This window comes from Rhinoraja longicauda, chromosome 21 (genome assembly GCF_053455715.1).
Source record: "Rhinoraja longicauda isolate Sanriku21f chromosome 21, sRhiLon1.1, whole genome shotgun sequence".
Taxonomy (NCBI): domain Eukaryota; kingdom Metazoa; phylum Chordata; class Chondrichthyes; order Rajiformes; family Arhynchobatidae; genus Rhinoraja; species Rhinoraja longicauda.
The window spans coordinates 5,162,498-5,184,344 of record NC_135973.1 but is presented as its reverse complement, the minus strand read 5'-3'; the positions used below and the strand labels follow the sequence as shown (position 1 = coordinate 5,184,344).

At 44.0% G+C, this 21,847-nt stretch overlaps 1 protein-coding gene across 2 annotated transcripts in view; it reads right to left on the bottom strand.

The window, feature by feature from the left end:
* Positions 1-21,847, bottom strand: part of rnf216 (ring finger protein 216) — a 131,127-nt gene that overhangs the window by 7,157 nt on the left and 102,123 nt on the right. For both annotated transcript variants that reach the window (XM_078418419.1, XM_078418418.1), the window contains exons 15-17: positions 21,379-21,476; positions 10,077-10,299; positions 814-883 (exon numbers count right to left, since the gene is read on the bottom strand). In XM_078418419.1, coding sequence (XP_078274545.1) covers positions 814-883; positions 10,077-10,299; positions 21,379-21,476 — 391 coding nt within the window. The remainder of the gene's footprint in view (positions 1-813; positions 884-10,076; positions 10,300-21,378; positions 21,477-21,847) is intronic.

Sequence of the window (21,847 nt, the reverse complement as noted above, 5' to 3'; positions counted from 1 at the left end):
TAATCTCAGGAAAGCTTTGTTGGGTATTGGAGGCGGATAAATGGAACATGCTGCCTGAGGAGGTAGTGGAGGCAAATGCTATAACAGCATTTAAAAGACGCTTGGGACAGATACATTGGTAGGAAAGATTTAAAGGGATATGAGTGGGGAAAAGGGATTAGTTTGATGGGACTAGGGTTGCCAACTGTCCCGTATTAGCTGGGACATCCCATATTTTGGGCTAAATTAGTTTGTCCCGTACGGGACCGCCCTTGTCCCGCATTAGTAGGGTTGCCAACTCCCTCACTCCCAAATAAGGGACAAAGGGTGACGTCACCGCCCCCCACGTGACCTCACCCAGCCAGCGGCCACGTGCTCCCGCTCCACCAATGGCGGCCTCCCGGGTGGAGCACATGGCCACTGGCTGGGTGAGGTCACGTGGGGCGTGGGGTGGTGACGTCACCTTGTCCCGTATTTGGGAGGGAGGACGTTGGCAACCCTAGATGGGACATCTTGATTGGCATGGATGAGTCGGGCCGAAGGGCCTGTTTCTGTGCTGCAAGACCCCATGACTATGAACGGTTATGGTAAATGTCAGGTAACTCTATATGATTCAAGCACACAAATCTGTCATAACTGGTGTAACTACTGAGATATCTAATTATATTAAACTCAAAAACACAAGATGGTGGAAAAGTACACGGATGAGATGGTTAGGATGAGATACGGTGGGGTTGGGGATAGTTCATGGAAGCATAAACTGATTTTTTTTCCCCCATGCAATAATTTCTATGTAAGGCCACATATTGTAGCTGCGCAGATCAAATAACTCACCTCCAATCCTCTTTTTCTGTTCGTTTTGAGCTTCACTTTGAATCTCTCTGATTAGTCTCTCGTCATCTTCCTGCCAGAAAAGAGCCATTATTATTTATGACGAGCAGATCAAGATATTTACATTACTTTGTCATCACAGAAGTTTTCATGGTTAATTAACAGTCAGCCATGCGGGCCAGATAATGAATGTGCATCTGTTGGAAACTTGGCAGAGCGTCATTTGAATTGCAGTGCTGGTTGACAAAGGCAGTTTTTGTTTTTGGAAGGTACCATTCCTAAACGTACTGTCACACAGTTGAAAGTAGGAGATGATTTGACCCCCAGAGATGTTACATGAAGCGATTCTGATTCCTGTGTTCCCGGTCCGACTGCGATTGCAAGCCAGATATTGCAGTTGCACACAAGGTCCACAGACATTCTTGGTCTGATTTAGAATAACATGCGTCCACTTCAGTTTCATATAATCGCCAAAATAAATGGAAATATATATTTTTAAAACTTTCTCGACAATGGATACATTATAAAAAGGTACTTAAGAATGCCAAATAGCCAACGTACCCTTGAATTCATCTATTGTCTGAGAGGATGCAAGGTCAATGTTGCAACAACAAAGCTGCTTTCTGTCGTTCCTCAGAGCTATGGATGGTTTCACCAAGGGTATCATCTTATGTTGCTTCTGGATCAGGTTTTTTTTGCAATAGTAGAATAAACAACTCAGTAATTCTCCTTATCCAGATGTTTAAAGTTCCTGCTCTAGTTCCTTTGGCAGCGGCACTTCCCAGCACATAACAACTGTATGACATGTTAAAACCTGGCACACTACCACACCTATTAAAGGCCCACATTTTGAATCTCACATCCAATCCGTTGCCAGCCCCTCACATTGCCCCCCCTGTTTTTAATGTGATATTTTGTGTAGTATTGGCATTCTTCAGATCAAATCTGATACGTTAAAACATTGACAATCAACCTTATTCTCAGCAATCACATCTCACTTTAAATCAACGCAGATCTGTGATCAAACAGTTTGCCTGAGGAAAGAAATGTGCTGTGCAGAAAGGAACTGCAGATGCCGGTTTATACCAACGATAGACACAAAGTGCTGGAGTATCTCAGCGGATCAGGCAACATCGCTGGAGAAAGGGCTGGGTGACATTTTGGGTCGGGACCCTTCTTCAGACATGGAAATACGGTGTTCAGTTCATGTATTAAAATACTCTGATTTATTCAAAGTTTTCTTTATTGATCGCCTTTTGAAGGGACAGCTATGCCTGAGTTGTCAGCCTACATTTTTTAAATCACGAGCTTAATGAAGTTTCTGAAGCGAGACTATGACTGAACTGTCTTAAGGCCAGATGACTTGCACAATATAAAAGGGATTTAAAAAATCTTGCTGAAGGAGATGAGGGGATTTGGGGAGGGTGGGGATGGGACAGGAGGTTAAAGAACCAGTGGCCTGGTGCAACAGGTGAGAACAGAGCAGAGGTCTTTTAATAGCTGTAGGAAGAAACTGCAGATGCTGGTTTAAATCAAAGATAGACACAGAAAGCTGGAGTAACTCAGCGGGTCAGATAGCATCTCTGGACAAAAGGAATAAGACTTCAGTCTGAAGAAGGGTCTCGACCCAAAACATCACCTATTCCTTTTCTCCAGAGATGCTGTCTGACCCGCTGAGTTACACCAGCTTTGTGTGTCTATCTTCTTTTGATAGCTATCCATCTGGATTCCCCAACAATGTTCTGGGAACTATTTGCCAAATTATGTGTAACATTTCAGTCAATGTAACCTGCATCCACACCAAGTCAGAGGTAGCAAAACAAAACTGTCTAAATAAAGAAGTCTCTCCTGAACTCAGGAGAAATGTTTACAGAAGACAAGGAGAAAATCTTGATATTGTTGTGCAGGATTGAACTGTTTCACGACATAATTTCAGGCAAATAGCAATAATATCCTGTATCAATATGAGTCGTAGGAGTGGCAATATGGGTCATCGTGAAGCGAATTAGATTTGCATTGGGGGACCTTTTTTTAAAATGGAATTTTTGAAAAAGAAAATCACCATCATCTTTCCAAAGCAACTTCATTGTCATTTGCTCTAACTGGAAACTTCAAGTAAAAATAGGTTGCATTGGCATGGTTGTAATTGTTGATGTTTATTTAAAGATGGTCTTTTGGGACAATCCTATTTACCTCAAGTTACTACAGATATACATTCAACACAGGCCCACAAGGCCACGTTGTGTTATCTTGCTTAGCTTGAGGCACAGATAACAATATCCATTTTTATAACCAGGCTATTTTACTTTTGCCACATGATTTGAATATTTCAAAGTATCCCCACTTATTCTATCCTTGTCTAAATAACCAATCTTTATCTTATCATTGACTCTGCAAACATTGTTAGGTTTTTGACTTTGGGGAATTTTCACCCAGAGAGTTGTGAATCTGTGGAATTCTCTGCCACTGAAGGCCAGTTCACTGAATGTTTTCAAGAGAGAGTTAAATATAGCTCTTTTAGGGCTAACAGAATCAAGGGATATGGGGAGAATTTTGGATGATCAGCCATGATCACATTGAATGGCGGTGCTGGCTGGAAGGGCCGAATGGCCCACTCCTGCACCTGTTTTCTATGTTTCTATGTTTCTCAGTTGAATCCCATCTTGGTTTTGTTTTGTTTAATAAATTGAGGTTCTCATTTACACCTGTAAAACTACATTTTCGGAAAGCTGTGCTAAATTTAGTCTTAATTTTAGTTAAGGACTCTCTTGGTCTAAAATAACCAGATATGATCTTTAAGAGACTTCTGTTTGGAAATTGCAGCAATTCCCTAAAGAACAATAAAGCTCATTCATAAAGTTGGTTCAGTAGCTCCACAGTCTGACAGCAGCTCCATAATCCATCTCTTAGTATAATTATTGCAGGGAGATGATGGCAATCGAGCAATTTAAAACAAATCTATTAGGCTGCGCAATTATCTCCTAATACATATTATTTGCAGGGAGGTTTAAAATTCCTTACAAAACATGGTGATACGTTGTTAAAAGGCATTTTACTTTGCAGGGAGTATATATTTCTCTCAGTTTTAAACTATTTGCTGCCCAACTTATTTAACTAATGCATTCAGTTTCTGTGATGCATGTGCTTCTGACAAGTTTGGGAGTTATTACAAATTCCCTAATTGGCTTTAGCAAGCTACCAAACTCTTAATTGTGAAGGCATTTCCACAATGATGTTGAACAGGGGTTTCCACGATTTAAACCCAGTGATGGTGAAGGAACAGTGACATGTTTCCATGCTATCCCACTTTCGCGGCCACTCCTGACACACTAGGGCCAAAACACCTACAGACCCACGCGTCTTTGGGGAAACTGGAGCACCTGGAGGAAGCCCACGCGGTCACAAGGAGAAAGTGCAAACTCCACGTAGCACCCGAGGTGGGGATTGAACACGGGTCTCAGTTGCTGCAAGGCAGTAGCTCTGCCAACTGCACTAAGTTAGGGCAGTCTGTGAATGCAGAGGAATCACACGTGAATCCCACACATCTACTGCCTGTTGCATTGGGTGATAGTCTGGCTGAGTGAAGGTGTTCTTGTTGTTGTTCGTCCTTCGGGTTCGAAGATGACCACAACTTCACTTTCAGTTGGAGGATTGGTGACTGTGGGTCCGGAAGTGACTGGTGAGGCCAATCCGGGCCCGGAAGGCACGCCCACACGTAGGACACAAGTGGATGGGTGCTACAGTGGAAGTGGAGGTAGCCTGGGCCTTGCGCGCGGTGCGTTTCCTCTGGGCCTCTGCAGTGCATCTGTTCTCTGCTGCACGGGCTCCTGTGGTGAGCTTGCTACACCAGGTTGGACGGTCCAGAACAAGAGACTCCCAAATGCTGAGGTTGATGTCCAAGTCTTTGAGGGACACTTTGAGGCAGTCCTTAAACCGTTTCTTCTGTCCTCCTACTGAGCGCTTGCCCTGACACTGTTCTCCATACAGAAGCTGTTTTGGCAGTCGACTCTCGGGCATTCTGACAACATGGCCTGCCCACCTGGCTTGGGCTTTCCGTAGCAGGGTGTGAAGGTACAAACATACTGAAAGGCCTGAGGTGAAAGGATGGAAAAAAAGAAAAATAATTTTGCGAGAGGGGACGTGTTGGCCATAATGCAGCAGCATCTCAGCGGCGGAAGGGAAGAGACTCGACAAGCTGGTCAGGAAGGCCAGCTCTGTCCTGGGTTGCCCCCTCGACTTAGTGCATGCGGTGGGAGAGAGGAGGATGATGGCAAAGTTAACATCGCTGCTGGACAACGACTCCCACCCCAGGCAGGACACTGTCACTGCACTGAGTAGCTCCTTCAGTGACAGACTCCTTCACCCCAAGTGCGTGAAGGAGAGATATAGGTGGTCATTCCTTCCTGCTGCTGTGAGTCTGCACAACCAGCACTGCTCCCAGCAGACGAGTCAACAATAACAGCTAAGGAATACAATATATCCTTGTCTTTACTATTATTTATTTTAATGAATGATCTCTTGCTATCCACTTTGCTGCTGTAACACTGTACATTTCCCCGGTGTGGGACGAATAAAGGCATATATTATTATTATTATATTAATATTCTAAATTTTAGTTCCAATGATTTATCTGGAAATTATTTGAAATCTTCCTTGTAATGTACCAGTTCTGGAATGGTTTTATACAACCACCTGCCAAAGACACATAAGCTTTGATTTGCTCTTCTGTTTTGAACCCCTGAAACTTGGAACCTGTCCAAAAAGGTAATACTCGATTGCAAGAGTCGACGGCATTACTATCACCGAATGAAAGCACATTCCATTCATTACCCAGGGACAGATGGGCAAAATGCCCAAACACCTGCACCAGTTAGCATTCAGATTAAATGCAGTAATCTCCATTGGCCTTTTGTGTCAAAAATAAAGCAGTGTTTTCGAAGAAAAGATGAACACAAACGTGGTGCAGCGGTAACGTTGCTGCCTTGCAGCACCAGAGACCCCGGTTCAATCCTGCCTAGGGCGCTTGTCTGTACGGAATTTGTACGTTCTCCCTGTGACCACATGGGTTTCCTCCCAGATCTGTGGTTTCCTCACACTCCAATGACGTACAGGTTTGTAGGTTAATTGGCTTGGTATAAAATGTAAATTGTCCCTAGTGTGTGTAGGATAGTTTGAGGATGCGAGGATCACTGGTTGGTGTGGACTCAGTGGGCCGAAGGGCCTGTTTCTGCGCTGTGTCTCTAAACTACATTTAAATATATCTGCAGTTGTACAGGGCCCTAGTGAGATCGCACCTGGAGTACTGTGTGCAGTTTTGGTCTCCAAATTTGAGAAAGGATATTCTTGCTATTGAGGGCGTGCAGCGTAGGTTTACTAGGTTAATTTCCGGAATGGCGGGACTGTCATATGTTGAAAGACTGGAGCGACTAGGCTTGTATACACTGGAATTTAGAAGGATGAGAGATCTTATCGAAACGTATAAGATTATTAAGGGGTTGGACACGTTAGAGGCAGGAAACATGTTCCCAATGTTGGGGGAGTCCAGAACAAGGGGCCACAGTTTAAGAATAAGGGGTTGGCCATTTAGAACTGAGATGAGGAAAAACTTTTTCAGTCAGAGAGTTGTGAATCTGTGGAATTCTCTGCCTCAGAAGGCAGTGGAGGCCAATTCTCTGAATGCATTCAAGAGAGAGCTAGATAGAGCTCTTAAGGATAGCAGAGTCAGGGGGTATGGGGAGAAGGCAGGAACGGGGTACTGATTGAGAATGATCAGCTATGATCACATTGAATGGCGGTGCTGGCTCGAAGGGCCGAATGGCCTCCTTCCTGCACCTATTGTCTATTGTATCTCTTCACTAAACTAAATGTAAGATGGCACAGGGTTGAAGTTGGTGTAACAGCATTGCTGCCTCACGGCCTCAGAGTTTGGGGTTTGATGCTGACCTGGGTGCAGTCTGCCTACAGTGTTCACGTTCCCCACATGGGCAGGTGGGGTTCGGCCAGGTTCTCTGGTTTCATACATCCCGAGGCAGGAAGGTCTATCAACACGCTCAACGTCTTGTTGGCATTGATGGGCACATGAGAGAAGACGTTTAACTTCATTGCAGGGCAATACAGGTAGGGGGATGGGGAATGGGAATGATAGGATTGCTGTGGTGGGCATCATCTTTGGCCTTTGTCCACCCATCTGCCAGTCACACCCACCTCCCCTCACCTGTATCCACCAGCACTTGCCAGGCTTTGTCCTGCCCCCACCTCTCTTCCAGCTTTCTGCCCCCCGAATGCAATTAATCTGAAGGGTCCCGACGAGTAACGTCGCCTAACCACGTTCTCCAGAGATGCTGCCTGACCCGCTGAGTTACTCCAGCACTCTGTGTTTATCTTTCATATATTCACCAGCATCTGCAGTTCCTCGTGTCTACAGGCCATGGCTTCTTAAACTCTGCACAAAGTGTTTGGAGAAGCTTAGTCAAGAATAGCAACATTTTGGAGCATTAATAACTTACAAACCAGCATTAAAATACAATGAGATGACAATCTTGCAGAAAGTGGAAAAGAGGAAAGATGTTATAAAAAAACGTAAAGGTTTGTTGGTTAATTGGCTTGGCAAAATTGTAAATGGTCCCCACTGTGTAGGATAGTGCTAGTGTATGGGGTCGATGGTCGGTGCTGACTCACTGGGCCAAAGGGCTTGTTTCAGCGCTGCATCTCTAAACTAAACAAAATACTAAGTCTAAGTTGGACACAAAGTGCTGCAGCATCTCTGGAGAGAAGGAATGGGTGACGTTTCGGATCGAGACCCTTCTTCAGGCAGTCAGGAATAAATACCTTCTTAAGGCAGTGGAGGCCAATTCTCTGAATGCATTCAAGAGAGAGCTAGATAGAGCTCTTAAGGATAGTGGAGTCAGGGGGTATGGGGAGAAGGCAGGAACGGGGTACTGATTGAGAATGATCAGCCATGATCACATTGAATGGCGGTGCTGGCTCGAAGGGCCGAATGGCCTCCTCCTGCACCTATTGTCTATTGTCTATTCAGGCTCGACCCGAAATGTCACCCATTCTTTCTCCCCAGAGATGTTGCCTGTCCCGCTGAGTTACTCCAGCGCTTTGTGTCTATCTTCGGTTTAAACCAGCATCTGCAGTTCCTTCCTGAAGAACGGCCTCGACCAGAAACGTCACCCATTCCTTCTCTCCTGAGATGCTGCCTGACCTGCTGAGTTACTCCAGCATTTTGTGAATAAATACCTTCGATTTGTACCAGCATCTGCAGTTATTTTCTTACAAGTCTGTCAGTCTGATTGATTATAAATATGCTCGGACTCAGAAAATATTTCTTGGTCAACAGGAGACCACCAGCACACCAGTGCCTCGTACAGGTGGGAAATACTGCATGGACCACTTTCCCCATGGCTAGCAAATTACACAGAGTTTGATGACGGCACTATTGTAAAAATTTTCTTTGCAAGGGATCTTGGCAGCATGCAATGAATTGTTGAATCATTACTACTCCCTGTTGCAAAGATTTTTTTTTCAGGGAGAAACCATGGCAGCTTTTAAGGGAGAAATGGGTAAATAATTAAAAAGGAAGAAATTGTACCGTAGGGAAGAGAACAGGCATTGGAATTAGTTCAGCAATCACATCGCAAAAAACAGATACTCAATGTACCAACGGACCTTTAATTATGCTCTAGGCTTCGCGAAGTCAGTAATCATGAAGAATAAACTCAAAAATTATGGCATCTGGCAACCTTAATAAAAACAGGACAAGCCTTCTGAGTATTTCCAACATTATCGCATCTTATTTCATGACAAGTTTCCCCCTTTTGCGGCCAAGAGGCTCAGTCAATGGACCAAAGTTTTGTTAAAATGTAGCAAAGTTGCAGAAATTGCAGAAAAAAATGTCAGGTAGGTCATGTAGGAGGAGTGCGCACGACTTTATATGCAAGTTTCAAACGGCATTTCATTGGAAACGGTTCCAGATGTCGTCAATTAGTTTCTTGTGCAGCAATACGCTAGGCACAAAGAGCACAAGAAGCTTTTTCATCAAAAAATTGAGTAAAGTCATTTGCTTCCAAGATAATTGATGATAATGGAATAATCATAAGATTAGTTATGCACGTGCTGTATTGCCATTATGCTTTTAAGACCCACAGACTAATTCTGCCATTTAAAAAGAATCCAAGTGCTTTACAACATCCAAATCAATTGAATTTTCTTCTGCCTTTTTATATCATAGTTAAAATTTTAAGTAATGTTAATGCACAAAGAGATTGTATCACCCCCACTCATCTCCCCTTCATTGTATGCAATTATTGGCTTTCTTGATTGCCAGTTTTTAAATGCAGTTTAAATTCTTCATTCAAAGCACAGATTCTGTCGATGAAGCAGCTCTTCCAAAGTTTTCTGACCTGGCCGTTCGGCACCTCAGCCTGGGGAAGCATGCGTCGCCATAGTCCGCCTCAGTGGACATCAGTTCTGTGGAGCTGAGCTCTCCAGAGAGATGAGCATTCCCACGCTAACATCCCTTCCCTGCATTGTTCAATGCCCCTCACTTCTATCAGTCCTGTTTGCACTCGCCACCCTTGGTGTGTAAAAAAAACCTCACCCCGCACATCTCCTTTAAACTTTGCCCTCCTCACCTTAAAGCTGTGCCTCTAGTGTTTGTAGTATCACTCGGTCACCGGAGGGCTCCCTCCCCTCTCACCTGCTGTGGCTTCCAAGGTGGAGTATGTTGGTGTCTCCGGGAGAGAAGGAGGTGGAGGCAGTGGGAAAACAGGGGTGGGGGGGTTTCCCCATCCTGTGGAACAAAGGTTCTGACTGTCCACCAAACATACTAGAGGAACAAGATGAACCGCTCCGTTGAAATCGCCTATACTGAAGTGTAGTACGCAAAGGAGCGGAAAGGCCGCCATTTTAGTAAGCAAAACCCGCCATTCGCTCTGCCTCTCGCAGTGTAATCAGTGTTTTGGGGGAACAGTATGTGTGATGATACCATTAAAATGCAGAATATATCTCATCTATCAATTCACAGATTTTTGTTATTTTTCTTTTTAAATGTTTCTGGACGTTTCTGCCTACTAAAATGGGGCCTTGACGTACTACAGTTGTTAGGGTCGAGTGGTCTATCTTGCTCCTCTAGTACCATTGCTGTCCACCCTAATCCACCAATATTTTCTGGTCCTACTTCTGCCCTTTGGCTGTTGTGTACAGAATTGTTACAATTAAGTTCACAATGCTATTTGCTAATGAAATTTCCACAGTCTTACCTTGGGATCCGTCCACAAAGAGCATCTCTTACACAAGCGACAAGGGGCACCCGGTGACCGCGGGTGTTGGCAGAAATGGTCGTAGCCATTGATCGGAGCTCGGCATAGGTAGCAGATCTGGGCACCACAACGACAGGACATCCTGTTGCACCCCTCTGATTTTATGAGGCCCATTGTACACTTGTGACATTTCCTGATCGCTGCTGCTGTCATTTTCTCCTCGCTGCAAAACATAAAAAGACACAGGTTTGCAAAACGACCGTAGAGACGTCCAAATCCTTCAGGCTCAATCGACACGAAGGAAATTGATCGTATGAGCTTTGCAACATGTTCAGGTCTTATACAGTTCCACACAGAGCAAGTAACTGAGATCTCTCAAAGGTCAAGTCAAGAGTGTTTTATTGTCATATGTCCCAGACAGGAACAATGAAATTCTTACTTGCAGCAGCATAACACAATATGTAAACATAGTAGATCACAATGCTGGAGTAACTCAGCGGGACAGGCAGCATCTCTGGAGAGAAGGAATGGGTGACGTTTCGGGTCGAGACCCTTCTTCAGACCAGCGTCTGCAGTTCTTTCCTACACATAGTAGGAAAGATAGTACACTGTAAACCATCTTATAAAGGAGAAAACAAAGATCAATCACACGCACAGTCTGTGGTGTACCAAATCAGGTAGCAGGTCATCAGAATACAAGGGAAACAGATCATTAGATGAAACTGAGAGGCCTGCGTGTACTTTGTAGGTAGATTTCAAAGCGCAGTTATTTACTAGAATAAGAAAGCAGACAAGGGAACTGAAGCTTACACTTGCAGTGCCAAAGTACAACAGCGGAAAGGTCGAGGCTTAAAACACCGCTGTCAAATTTATCAAGAACGACCCCATATATTTCTCCCTCGCCACGGGAGAAAACTTGACAGGACTCAACTTGGATGCTTTTCACAACCTTCGCCATAGCAACGGCTGAATCTTAGCAAGCGCAAACTGAAAAGCCGCACCTTTTACACTGAAAATGTAAAGGGAAAAACTGCAAGAGTTGCAAAAATGTAGGAAAATGCTGCAAAAGCATTGCAAGTCAGTCAGTGTCTGCAAGTGGGAAGAAGTAGTGTTATTTTTAACCTACACAAAAATAGACACCATCACTTCTGAAAATGATCTTTGTATTCTGCTGTACCATCAACGTATCAGATGAGAACAATATGAAACGGGATGAACAGTAATTTGAACCATTCCTTCGGGGAAACACGGGAAATTTCACCCGGTCTATTGCCACATTAATCACAACCCGGAGATAGCAATATCATGAAATCCCGAGTTGAGTTTAGTTTTAGTTTAGTTGAGAGATACAGCGTGGAAACAGGCCCTTCGGCCCACCGAGTCCGCAGCGACCAGCGATCCCCGCACACTAACACTATCCTACACACACATGGGACAATTTACATTTATACCAAGCCAATTAGCCAACAAACTTGTACAGTTTTTGGAGTGTGGGAGGAAACCGAAGGTCACGGAGAAACCTCACGTGGTCACGGGGAGAACGTACAAACAGCACCCCCAGTCAGGATCGAACCTGCGTATCTGGCGCTACAAGGCAGCAACTCTACCACCATCCCACTCCGGGGATGGAGTTAATATCACATTCCAGAAATACAAGCTCACACTGTTACTTTTCACATGAAATGCTAAACTCGGGCCAGGTTTGATCACACGATTATCTCTGGAATCTTATGTATTGTCTGCATTCCTCACATGGCAGGTCTGTCCCACCAAGAAAGATTAAAGAGACAAATCTCTATTTCCCAGTTTATCTAAACTCCAGAGGTGATCTCAAGAGTCATGTTTTATTGTCATGTGTACCGAAACGGAACAATTAATTTCTTACTTGTAGCAGCCCAGATTTGTAAGCACAGTACTCAATAGACACAGGTTGAGTGCCGATTTCCCCAGCACTTTCGGTTCCAGAGCCTTAATGGATTGTAGACACAAAATGCTGGAGTAACTCAGCGGGACAGGCAGCATCTCTGGGGAGAAGGAATGGGTGACGTTTTGGGTCAAGACCCTCCTTCAGACCGAGAATCAGGGGGAGAGGGAGACACAGAGATATGGAAGGGAAAAGGGGTCGACGATCAAGGTAAATGTAGAAGGTTCACTCTTGGCTGCATCCTTGCTCTCGTAAAGGCAACCAGAATAAACGCAGGGATAAGGCAGGGCCAAATTGTGTTGCGTTATCTCACTCACTCACCAAAGAACAAGGGGCCACAGTTTAAGAATAAGGGGTAGGCCATTTAGAACTGAGATGAGGAAAAACTTTTTCAGTCAGAGAGTTGTGAATCTGTGGAATTCTCTGCCTCAGAAGGCAGTGGAGGCCAATTCTCTGAATGCATTCAAGAGAGAGCTAGATAGAGCTCTTAAGGATAGCGGAGTCAGGGGGTATGGGGAGAAGGCAGTAACGGGGTACTGATTGAGAATGATCAGCCATGATCACATTGAATGGCGGTGCTGGCTCGAAGGGCCGAATGGCATCCTCCTGCACCTATTGTCTATTGTCTATCGGCTGCCAAGCCCATGCCAGCAGTAGAGGAGGGAAAGGGGAGAAGGTTATGAGTGCTGCTACTTCCTGAGATAGCAAAGGGCATTAAAAAAAATGCTTTGTTCACATTTATTAGATTTCAGAACAGATATCTTGTTTTGCAGGAGTCAGCATACTGTGGTAATTGTGTATTTTTAAGTGCACAATAAAACGTTCAATTAAATTTGGTCAACGAAGACGTACATGCCAAGCAACTGAGTAGGGATTTTTCTCGTTTTTATGTATCGTATCCATCAGGCTGGAACACTGAAGATGCTTTTCCTCGTTTTGTTGAGTTTGCTAAATCGCGCTAAGAACACTTTCAATTGATGGATGCTGAAATACCAGCTAAAGATCTAACCGTTAATCAAGCAGGCTTCAACCCTGCAGTTGATATCTGCTTCCATATGCTCATTGGGCTTGTTAGTGCCCTAGCATGTTGCATTGGTGACATCAAACGGGTGTTGAGAACTATTAGACGTCACCAGTCCATATGGTGACATGAAATGGTCCCCAACACATAAATCCAGCGAGCATATGCACATTCACACTGGCAAAAATCTCAGCCTGTGATCATCTTCTATGACCTAAAATTCTGTCTCCAAACTCATGTCTGTATATTCCTGTTGTACATAAGACTGACTTATGTACACTGCCTATCTGTGATAATAAAAGTTGACTGATTGCCTGAAGACCAATGTTGAGGTTATGATGAGGCAGATACTGCAATCTGGAGCAAAAACAAACTTCTGGGGAAACTCAGCAGGTTAGGCAGCGTCTGTGGAGATAGAACAGCGGTCGACCTTTTTGTTCTTTGCTTGGAAGATACAGCATGGAAACAGGCCCTCCAGCCCAGAGTCCACACGGACTTCAATCACCCACTCACACTAGTTCTCGGTTGTCCCACTTTTACATCCACTCCCTCCACAGTAGGGATAATTTACAGGGGGCCAATCAACTTACAAACCCGCACGTCTTTGGCGGACACCAGAGCACCTGGAAGGAATCTATGCGGTCACAGGGAAGATGTGCAAACTCCACACAGACAGCACCCGAGGTCAGGATCGAACCCGGGTCCCTGGTGCTGTGAGGCAGCGGCTCTACCAGGTGCACCACAGTGCCTCCCCTGTTGATGGCCATAGTTTTAGTACAATCTGCGGCTCTGAGTCACACTGCACCTTCTTGCTTTGGGAGTGGATCTTCCTGCTCATGTACAGCAGGATGCTTCGCTGATCTGAAAGGAAACCATTGCACCGCACTAACGACTGGTTAACGTCCTCCGGAAGATGGCAAATATATCCCCCATTTCCTAAATTACTCATTTATCTGCACAGCTAGAAAATAATATTTTTACACGGCCATTAACTATTCTAAACAATAATACAATGAATTTCCTGATGGTGACTAAAACTATCCGACCATTTTGTGCAAGTTTCCACCGGTAGCTTGTTTTGTTATTTACAATGATTATATATATATATATATATATATATATATATGTGGAAAATATTAAGCATAAATCTCAAAATAAAGCATTAGAACAAAGCTGTTTTTAATACTCAGCTGCTCTGCCGCTCCCACCTGTTAAGGTTAACACAGCTTGTGAAGTGTGAAGAAGGGTCCTGACCCAAAACATCACCTGTCCTTTTGATCCAGAGATGCTGCCTGACCTGCTGCATTACTCCAGCACTTTGTGTGTTATCTTTAGCACTGAGGATTTGCTGTTCCAACTCTTTAGACTGCTGTTGCAAATGCACGCACCCCTGGTACGCCAGTCTTCAATCGAAACCATTCAGTTTTCTCCAAATGATTTAAAATAAGTTGTTGAAACCAGGAACTGCAGGTGCAGGTTTACAAAAAAAAAAAGAGACAAAGTGCAGGAGTAACTCAGCGGGCCATGCAGCATTTCTGGAGAACATGGATGTGTGACATTTCAAGACGGGACCCTTCTTCAAATTGGCACTGTCTCCTCAAGGGTATGCTTGCTTTGGAGAAGTTCTCCTCCCAGTCTGAAGAAGGGTCTCCATCTGAAATGTCCATGCCACTTGGGAAGCTGCCTGACCCACTGAGTTACTCCAACATTGTGTCTTTTTGTTTAAATAAATTGAATGAAGGATTTCAGAGGATTACTTGACATTTTTGCACCACTTTAGTGAAGAATTAGCCCAATCTACATAACCTAAACCAATGGTGGAATCTGAAACCTTGGAATTTATTAGAAAAAAAAATCTTCAGATAAATTTGGAATCTAGTTGCCTCCTTCACTGTAATAGCTTTCGGATACAGAAATTCCCTTTCCCGAAAAAGTAATTTTACCAGTTTAATTCAGCTAAAGAGATTCCTAATGTGGATGTTGTGAGAGATTGGGGACATCTGCTGGAGTCTGTCACCCTTTATTAATTTCCTTTCAGTACTGAATCACAGTGGGACATGACTCATTCAATCCTCACTTCCCAATGGCTGTGGAGCACCAAGATTGCTTTAACACATTGCTAATTTTCATGCCTTAACAAGGCTACAGTGTAAATACCTATTCATGCAAATACCTCTAACGCTGCAAGATCATTTAACTGAAGCATCAACCCCTTTCTCTTTTCTACGGGCTGCCTCATGACTTAGCCTCGTGGGCTTTTGCTTTTACTGGATGAGTGTCGATCTCACTGGGAGGCTTCAACAACTGTTGACCTTTTTTTTCATGTCAATGTTTGATTGATGTGAAAAAGCCAAGTAACCGATTAAAGTGCCTTGGCAACAAAATTAGAATCTTTGTATGCAGAGTGGTCCTTTGAAGATGTCATCTGTAACTGCACGCAATCAGAATCTTAAATACACATTCAAAAATTAAAAACAGTGCATGTCAAGTTTTAATGGCTGTGATGAGCAAAGCAAGATTTAGTCTAATGATGCTGTACGTCTAGCCTGATCGAACTCAAGTTGCTTTTTCACTTTCCACTGCTCTTCAACATTACTGGTATTAAAATAAGCCAATCTGATTCAATCATAGCTCTCTGTTTCCCTGGTAGATAGATTGGAAATTCCACTGCCTTAGTGAACTTGCGATTCGAAACGTAGGAAAAAATTCACAGGGCATTGTTCATGAAGGACAGCACCGTGGTGCAGATGGAGGGTTGGCAGGGCAGAGAGTCCAATACTTCAAGCTCTTGGGTGAATGTATCTCTGATGATATGTCCTAGGCACAGAATGCTGATGCACTCACAAAGAAAACTCACCAACATCTCTACTTTCTCACAAGCATGGGGAGATTCAGCATATCGCTGCACTTCTACAGGTGCAAGGTGGAGAATGTACCGAGTGCTGTAACATAGCCTGGTTTGGTAATTCCATCGCTCAAGAATAAAGGAGTCTTCAGAAAGGGGTGGCCATTTTCTGGTCCATCAAGGGGAAGGACATCCCCACCAAAGAGATCTACAGGGATCTAGCTGTTGTCAGGCGACTGAATCATCCTACCACAACTAGAGAGCAGTCCTGAACTACTAGCTACCTCATTGGTGACCCTTGGACTAGCTCTGATTGGACTTTACTGGCTTTATCTTTCACTAAACGTTATTCCCTTATCATGTGTCTTCAGTACACTGTAAACGGCTCGATTGTAATCATGTATTGTCTTTCCACGGACGGTAGAGCACTCGATAAAAGCTTTTCACTGTACCTCGGTACACGTGACAATAAACTAAACTGAACTGAACTGGCTGCCCGCCTGTAAAGTGAATCATCACAGATCTAGACCACCCTGGCCACGCTCTCGTCTCTGCTACTACCACTGGGAAGATGCAGGAGCCCGAACCGTTACCTTACAGATTCAAGAACGGCTTGGTTCCATTCACCATCACAGTCTTCAACCACCCTGCGTAGGCCTAGCTACCACCACACGTCAGCACTGAACCACGACAGACTCTGCACTACGCAGTACGTGAGTTTTTGCACGATCATGTTCCATGGAATAATCAAATAATTTATTGTATATTTACGGTTGCATCCAATGTTCCAATAAAGCTGCTGCAAGTAAAAATCTCACTGTCGTATGCCAGATAAACACTCTTGAACCTGCCCAAAAGTCTTTTAAAATTTGTCAATGTACCCGTGTCCACCACTGCCTTTGGCAGCTCATTCCATACATATTCACCAACCTCTATGACAAACCTGCCCCACAGCTACCCTTTAAATCTTTCCACTCTCACCGTTGTCCTTTGCCGTCTAGTTTTGGACTCCCCTAACTTGTGAAAATGACTAGAATTATTCTAGCTATGATCCCCATGTTTTTATATATATCTCGATAAGGTCAGCCCTCGGTCTTCTTCATTCCTAGCCTGTCCAATCTTTCCTTACAAGTCAAGCCCTCCATTTCCAGGCAACTCTTGTGCGTGCCTCTCGGGAACCCAGCAGCTCTATTTGACATAAACCAGCTGCTCGTTCCTGATGGAGCCCCAATAATTTTCATCGACCAAGATTCCCTGATCCTTCCAGCCCTGTACTTCACTCTAACAGGAATCTGTATATTTGCTCCCCTATCACTGGGTTGTCGTATTTCTTGTCCAGCATTTAATCCCAAATGAACCAAGATTTCCTCAGTTAAATATAAATATTATCTTCGGTATTGCCAACTCTCATATTTCCCACTTCTACCATAAACCTCGTCCCTCGATGATCCTTCGATGCAGTCACAGGCTGGATGTTTGTAATCAGAACATGAACGTTTCCAAAATTAAGCTTCAAACTACATACTCCCCTTTCCATCTTGGCCTCAATCCACCCACAGCTGCAATAACCATCTCCGGACAGGCCCTGTAGAACTTCTTCATTTTCGTTAACAGTAACATCTGAATCACAAATATCCTTCAGGTTGAAAAAATCTGTATCCTTATCTGTTCTGGCCGACATGTTATTCCAGACACACCAATCTTGCGGCCTCAGTTCAGGCCGAATAAGTATAAATAAATCTTTGTGGTAAAAAGATCAAACTCTTCTGAACCAATAAAGGCCAAAACCACCATCCATGGCTTTATGAACTGATTTGATTAATCCATTGCTCTACTGTCTGACTCATTTTATGGCCTCCATTAATGACCTCGTCCAAAACGGTGGTAATTTATACCTAATCCCATTTACCCATCACTCCCAATGCCAACCGGTTGGTGTCTTTCAGTTGACTGGTTAGCACGTAACAAAAGGATATCATTGTACCTTGGTACACGTGACGATAAACTAAGCTAAACTAAACTCAATTTCAAGTTCAAAAACCTCTCCTCCTTTACATAGAAACATAGAAAATAGGTGCAGGAGTAGGCCATTCGGCCCTTCGAGCCTGCACCGCCATTCAATATGATCATGGCTGATCATCCAGCTCAGTAACCTGTACCTGCCTTCTCTCCATACCCCCTGATCCCTTTAGCCACAAGGGCCACATCTAACTCCCTCTTAAATATAGCCAATGAACTGGCCTCAACTACTTTCTGTGGCAGAGAATTCCACAGACTCACCACTCTCTGTGTGAAGAAATGTTTTCTCATCTCGGTCCTAAAAGACTTCCCCCTTATCCTTAAGCTGTGACCCCTGGTTCTGGACTTCCCCAACATCGGGAACCATCTTCCCGCATCTAGCCTCTCCAACCCCTTAAGAATTTTATATGTTTCAATAAGATCCCCCCTCAGTCTTCTAAATTCCAGCGAGTATAAGCCTAGTGTATCCAGTCTTTCTTCATATGAAAGTCCTGCCATTTACATTTCTACGTCTCTAGAAAATCGTCAAGCCCACAGATTATCAAGGAAGTCAGCATTCCTCTTAGTCTGGGCTCTTTTGCACTTTCCTTTTCCAGTGCCTCATGGTTGCTAGTTTGACTTGAGCCATCTCCGCCCCAAGTTCAACTTCTTTTTTTGTCAACTTCTCTTGCTTTCTTCCATGCTTTTGAGGAACTCCTTGAAAACTGCCAAAGACAATAGACAATAGACAATAGGTGCAGGAGTAGGCCATTCAGCCCTTCGAGCCAGCACCGCCATTCAATGCGATCATGGCTGATCACTCTCAATCAGTACCCCGTTCCTGCCTTCTCCCCATACCCCCTCACTCCGCTATCCTTAAGAGCTCTATCCAGCTCTCTCTTGAAAGCATCCAACGAACTGGCCTCCACTGCCTTCTGAGGCAGAGAATTCCACACCTTCACCACCCTCTGACTGAAAAAGTTCTTCCTCATCTCCGTTCTAAATGGCCTACCCCTTATTCTCAAACTGTGGCCCCTTGTTCTGGACTCCCCCAACATTGGGAACATGTTATCTGCCTCTAATGTGTCCAATCCCCTAATTATCTTATATGTTTCAATAAGATCCCCCCTCATCCTTCTAAATTCCAGTGTATACAAGCCCAATCGCTCCAGCCTTTCAACATACGACAGTCCCGCCATTCCGGGAATTAACCTAGTGAACCTACGCTGCACGCCCTCCATAGCAAGAATATCCTTCCTCAAATTTGGAGACCAAAACTGCACACAGTACTCCAGGTGCGGTCTCACCAGGGCCCGGTACAACTGTAGAAGGACCTCTTTGCTCCTATACTCAACTCCTCTTGTTACGAAGGCCAACATTCCATTGGCTTTCTTCACTGCCTGCTGAACCTGCATGCTTCCTTTCATTGACTGATGCACTAGGACACCCAGATCTCGTTGAACTCCCCCTCCTCCTAACTTGACACCATTCAGATAATAATCTGCCTTTCTATTCTTACTTCCAAAGTGAATAACCTCACACTTATCTACATTAAACTGCATCTGCCATGTATCCGCCCACTCACACAACCTGTCCAAGTCACCCTGCAGCCTTATTGCATCTTCCTCACAATTCACACTACCCCCCAACTTAGTATCATCTGCAAATTTGCTAATGGTACTTTTAATCCCTTCGTCTAAGTCATTAATGTATATCGTGAATAGCTGGGGTCCCAGCACCGAACCTTGCGGTACCCCACTGGTCACTGCCTGCCATTCCGAAAGGGACCCATTTATCCCCACTCTTTGCTTTCTGTCTGTCAACCAATTTTCTATCCATGTCAGTACCCTACCCCCAATACCATGTGCCCTAATTTTGCCCACTAATCTCCTATGTGGGACCTTGTCGAAGGCTTTCTGAAAGTCGAGGTACACCACATCCACTGACTCTCCCTTGTCAATTTTCCTAGTTACATCCTCAAAAAATTCCAGTAGATTTGTCAAGCATGATTTCCCCTTCGTAAAGACCAAACGTGGATACTTGTCCAAACACATCCTCTTTTGCCTTGTTCTCAATTTCAATTGGTACAACTCCTACGAATAAACCTAGGCTGTTTTAACATGTAAAAAAATGGAGATATACAAATCCACATTGTATTGTTTGATAGCAGACCAAGGAGAGGAAGCTTGTGTGAATGTTTAGACTGTGTTGTGACAATGTGAACAATGAATGGTGCAAGGAATACATCAACCAGTGAGACTTTATTTCATGTAGGAAGCATCTCGTCTTTCCTTTTGATCATAATACTCATGCTTAGAATCCCCACAACCCTTGCACTACCTTATCAGGTGATAAAGAGCTCAGTGCAGCCTCAACAAAAGACTGTATATTTGCAACCGTGCATGGCTATTTTTAAACTCCAAGTATCTAGTAGTATTGACCAATATACCATTTGCCTTAACCGTGCTACAGATAGATGCTAGCTTTTGTTTTCTGCACAATACCAAACCCGTCACTCTGTGCACCACTCATTTGCAGATTCTCCCCACTTATTGACATTAATCTGCCCTTTAATTCCTCCCATTGAAGTCCAGGACCGCATATTCTCACATTAAACTACACTGGGCAAGCAGTTAAACAATGCAATTTTCAGCAGAGTTCAAACATACCCAGTCTGAGGAAGTGTATTGACCCAAAACATCACCTACCCATACTCTCCAAGGATGATGCCTGACCTGCTGAGTTACTTCAGCACTTTGCGTCCTTCTGTGTATTAACCAGCATCTGCGATTGTTTCTATACTCATTATGGTACGCCTTCCCACCTACATTTGTGTCAATACTCTCAAGTTAATAACACAATGTATGATTCACAAATATCCCATGGACCTCTCAACTCCATCCATTTATCACCTTTCACTTCCTCTCAATTATTTTGCTCTTTGCTGCCTCGCTCCCCTCATTTCTTTATCTCCTCTGCAACTGCCTCTGCTGCTTGTTTGCCTCTCCCTCCTTTCCTTCTGCTCGTTCCCCCTCTTATTTTCTCTAAGTCACCTTAGCTGTTTCCTTTGAGACGATGTGAACCAAATGAATAACTGTCGCAGGACGTTCATGACAGAAGTTTACGTTCCATAAAACAAAAAGTGATCAATTTCCATTTTTGCAAAAACCCCCCGATATATTCAATGAATGAAATGCCTCCTTTTGGCCTGGCTGACCATGCAATACCGTTAGGACAATGGTCCTTCGAGGTCAGGTCAAGAACCCTGCACTTGCAACAGATGGGACTTTAAAATTAAGCCAAATTTGGCGACTCTGTTTACTGTGTTAGTGTGCTACTACTGTACACTTGTAATGTACCTGGGATGCTTCCCTAAGATGTAACAAAGTGCTTATGCATAGTGATAGTTGAACTGAACTGCATACAAAAGTGAATTTCACTGTACCTCGGTGCATATGACAATAAAGTACCATTGAACCATTTTATCAGGCTGGCTGTCAGTTACTGTACTTACAATGACGTCCTGAACTTGATTTCATCTTTCTCGACCACCTGATCGCACGACAGCCCGGCATGGTCTTTCCACAACACCTGACACTTTCTGCAACTTTCCTAGAAAGGGTAGAGAAGATGAAAAACAATTAACCAACTCATGAACAGGTACGTTAAAGTATATCTTGCACAAGTACATGTCAGTCCAGGTGTCAGCACTGTTTATCACAGGGGTTTATCGGATCTCAAGCCACTGGCAAATGTACTCAGAGAGCAGAAATTAATTGGCATCGTTAAGAGCAAACCTGGAAATAACTGTTAATGGACACTCTTATAATGCCTCTTGTAAGGCAATTTTTGTTTAGTTTAGAGTCACAGCATAGAAACGGGCCCTTCGGTCGACCAAGTCCATGCCGACCAGCAATCCCCGCACACTAACACTATCCTGCACTATAGGGACAATTTACAATCATACCAAGTCCATTAAACTA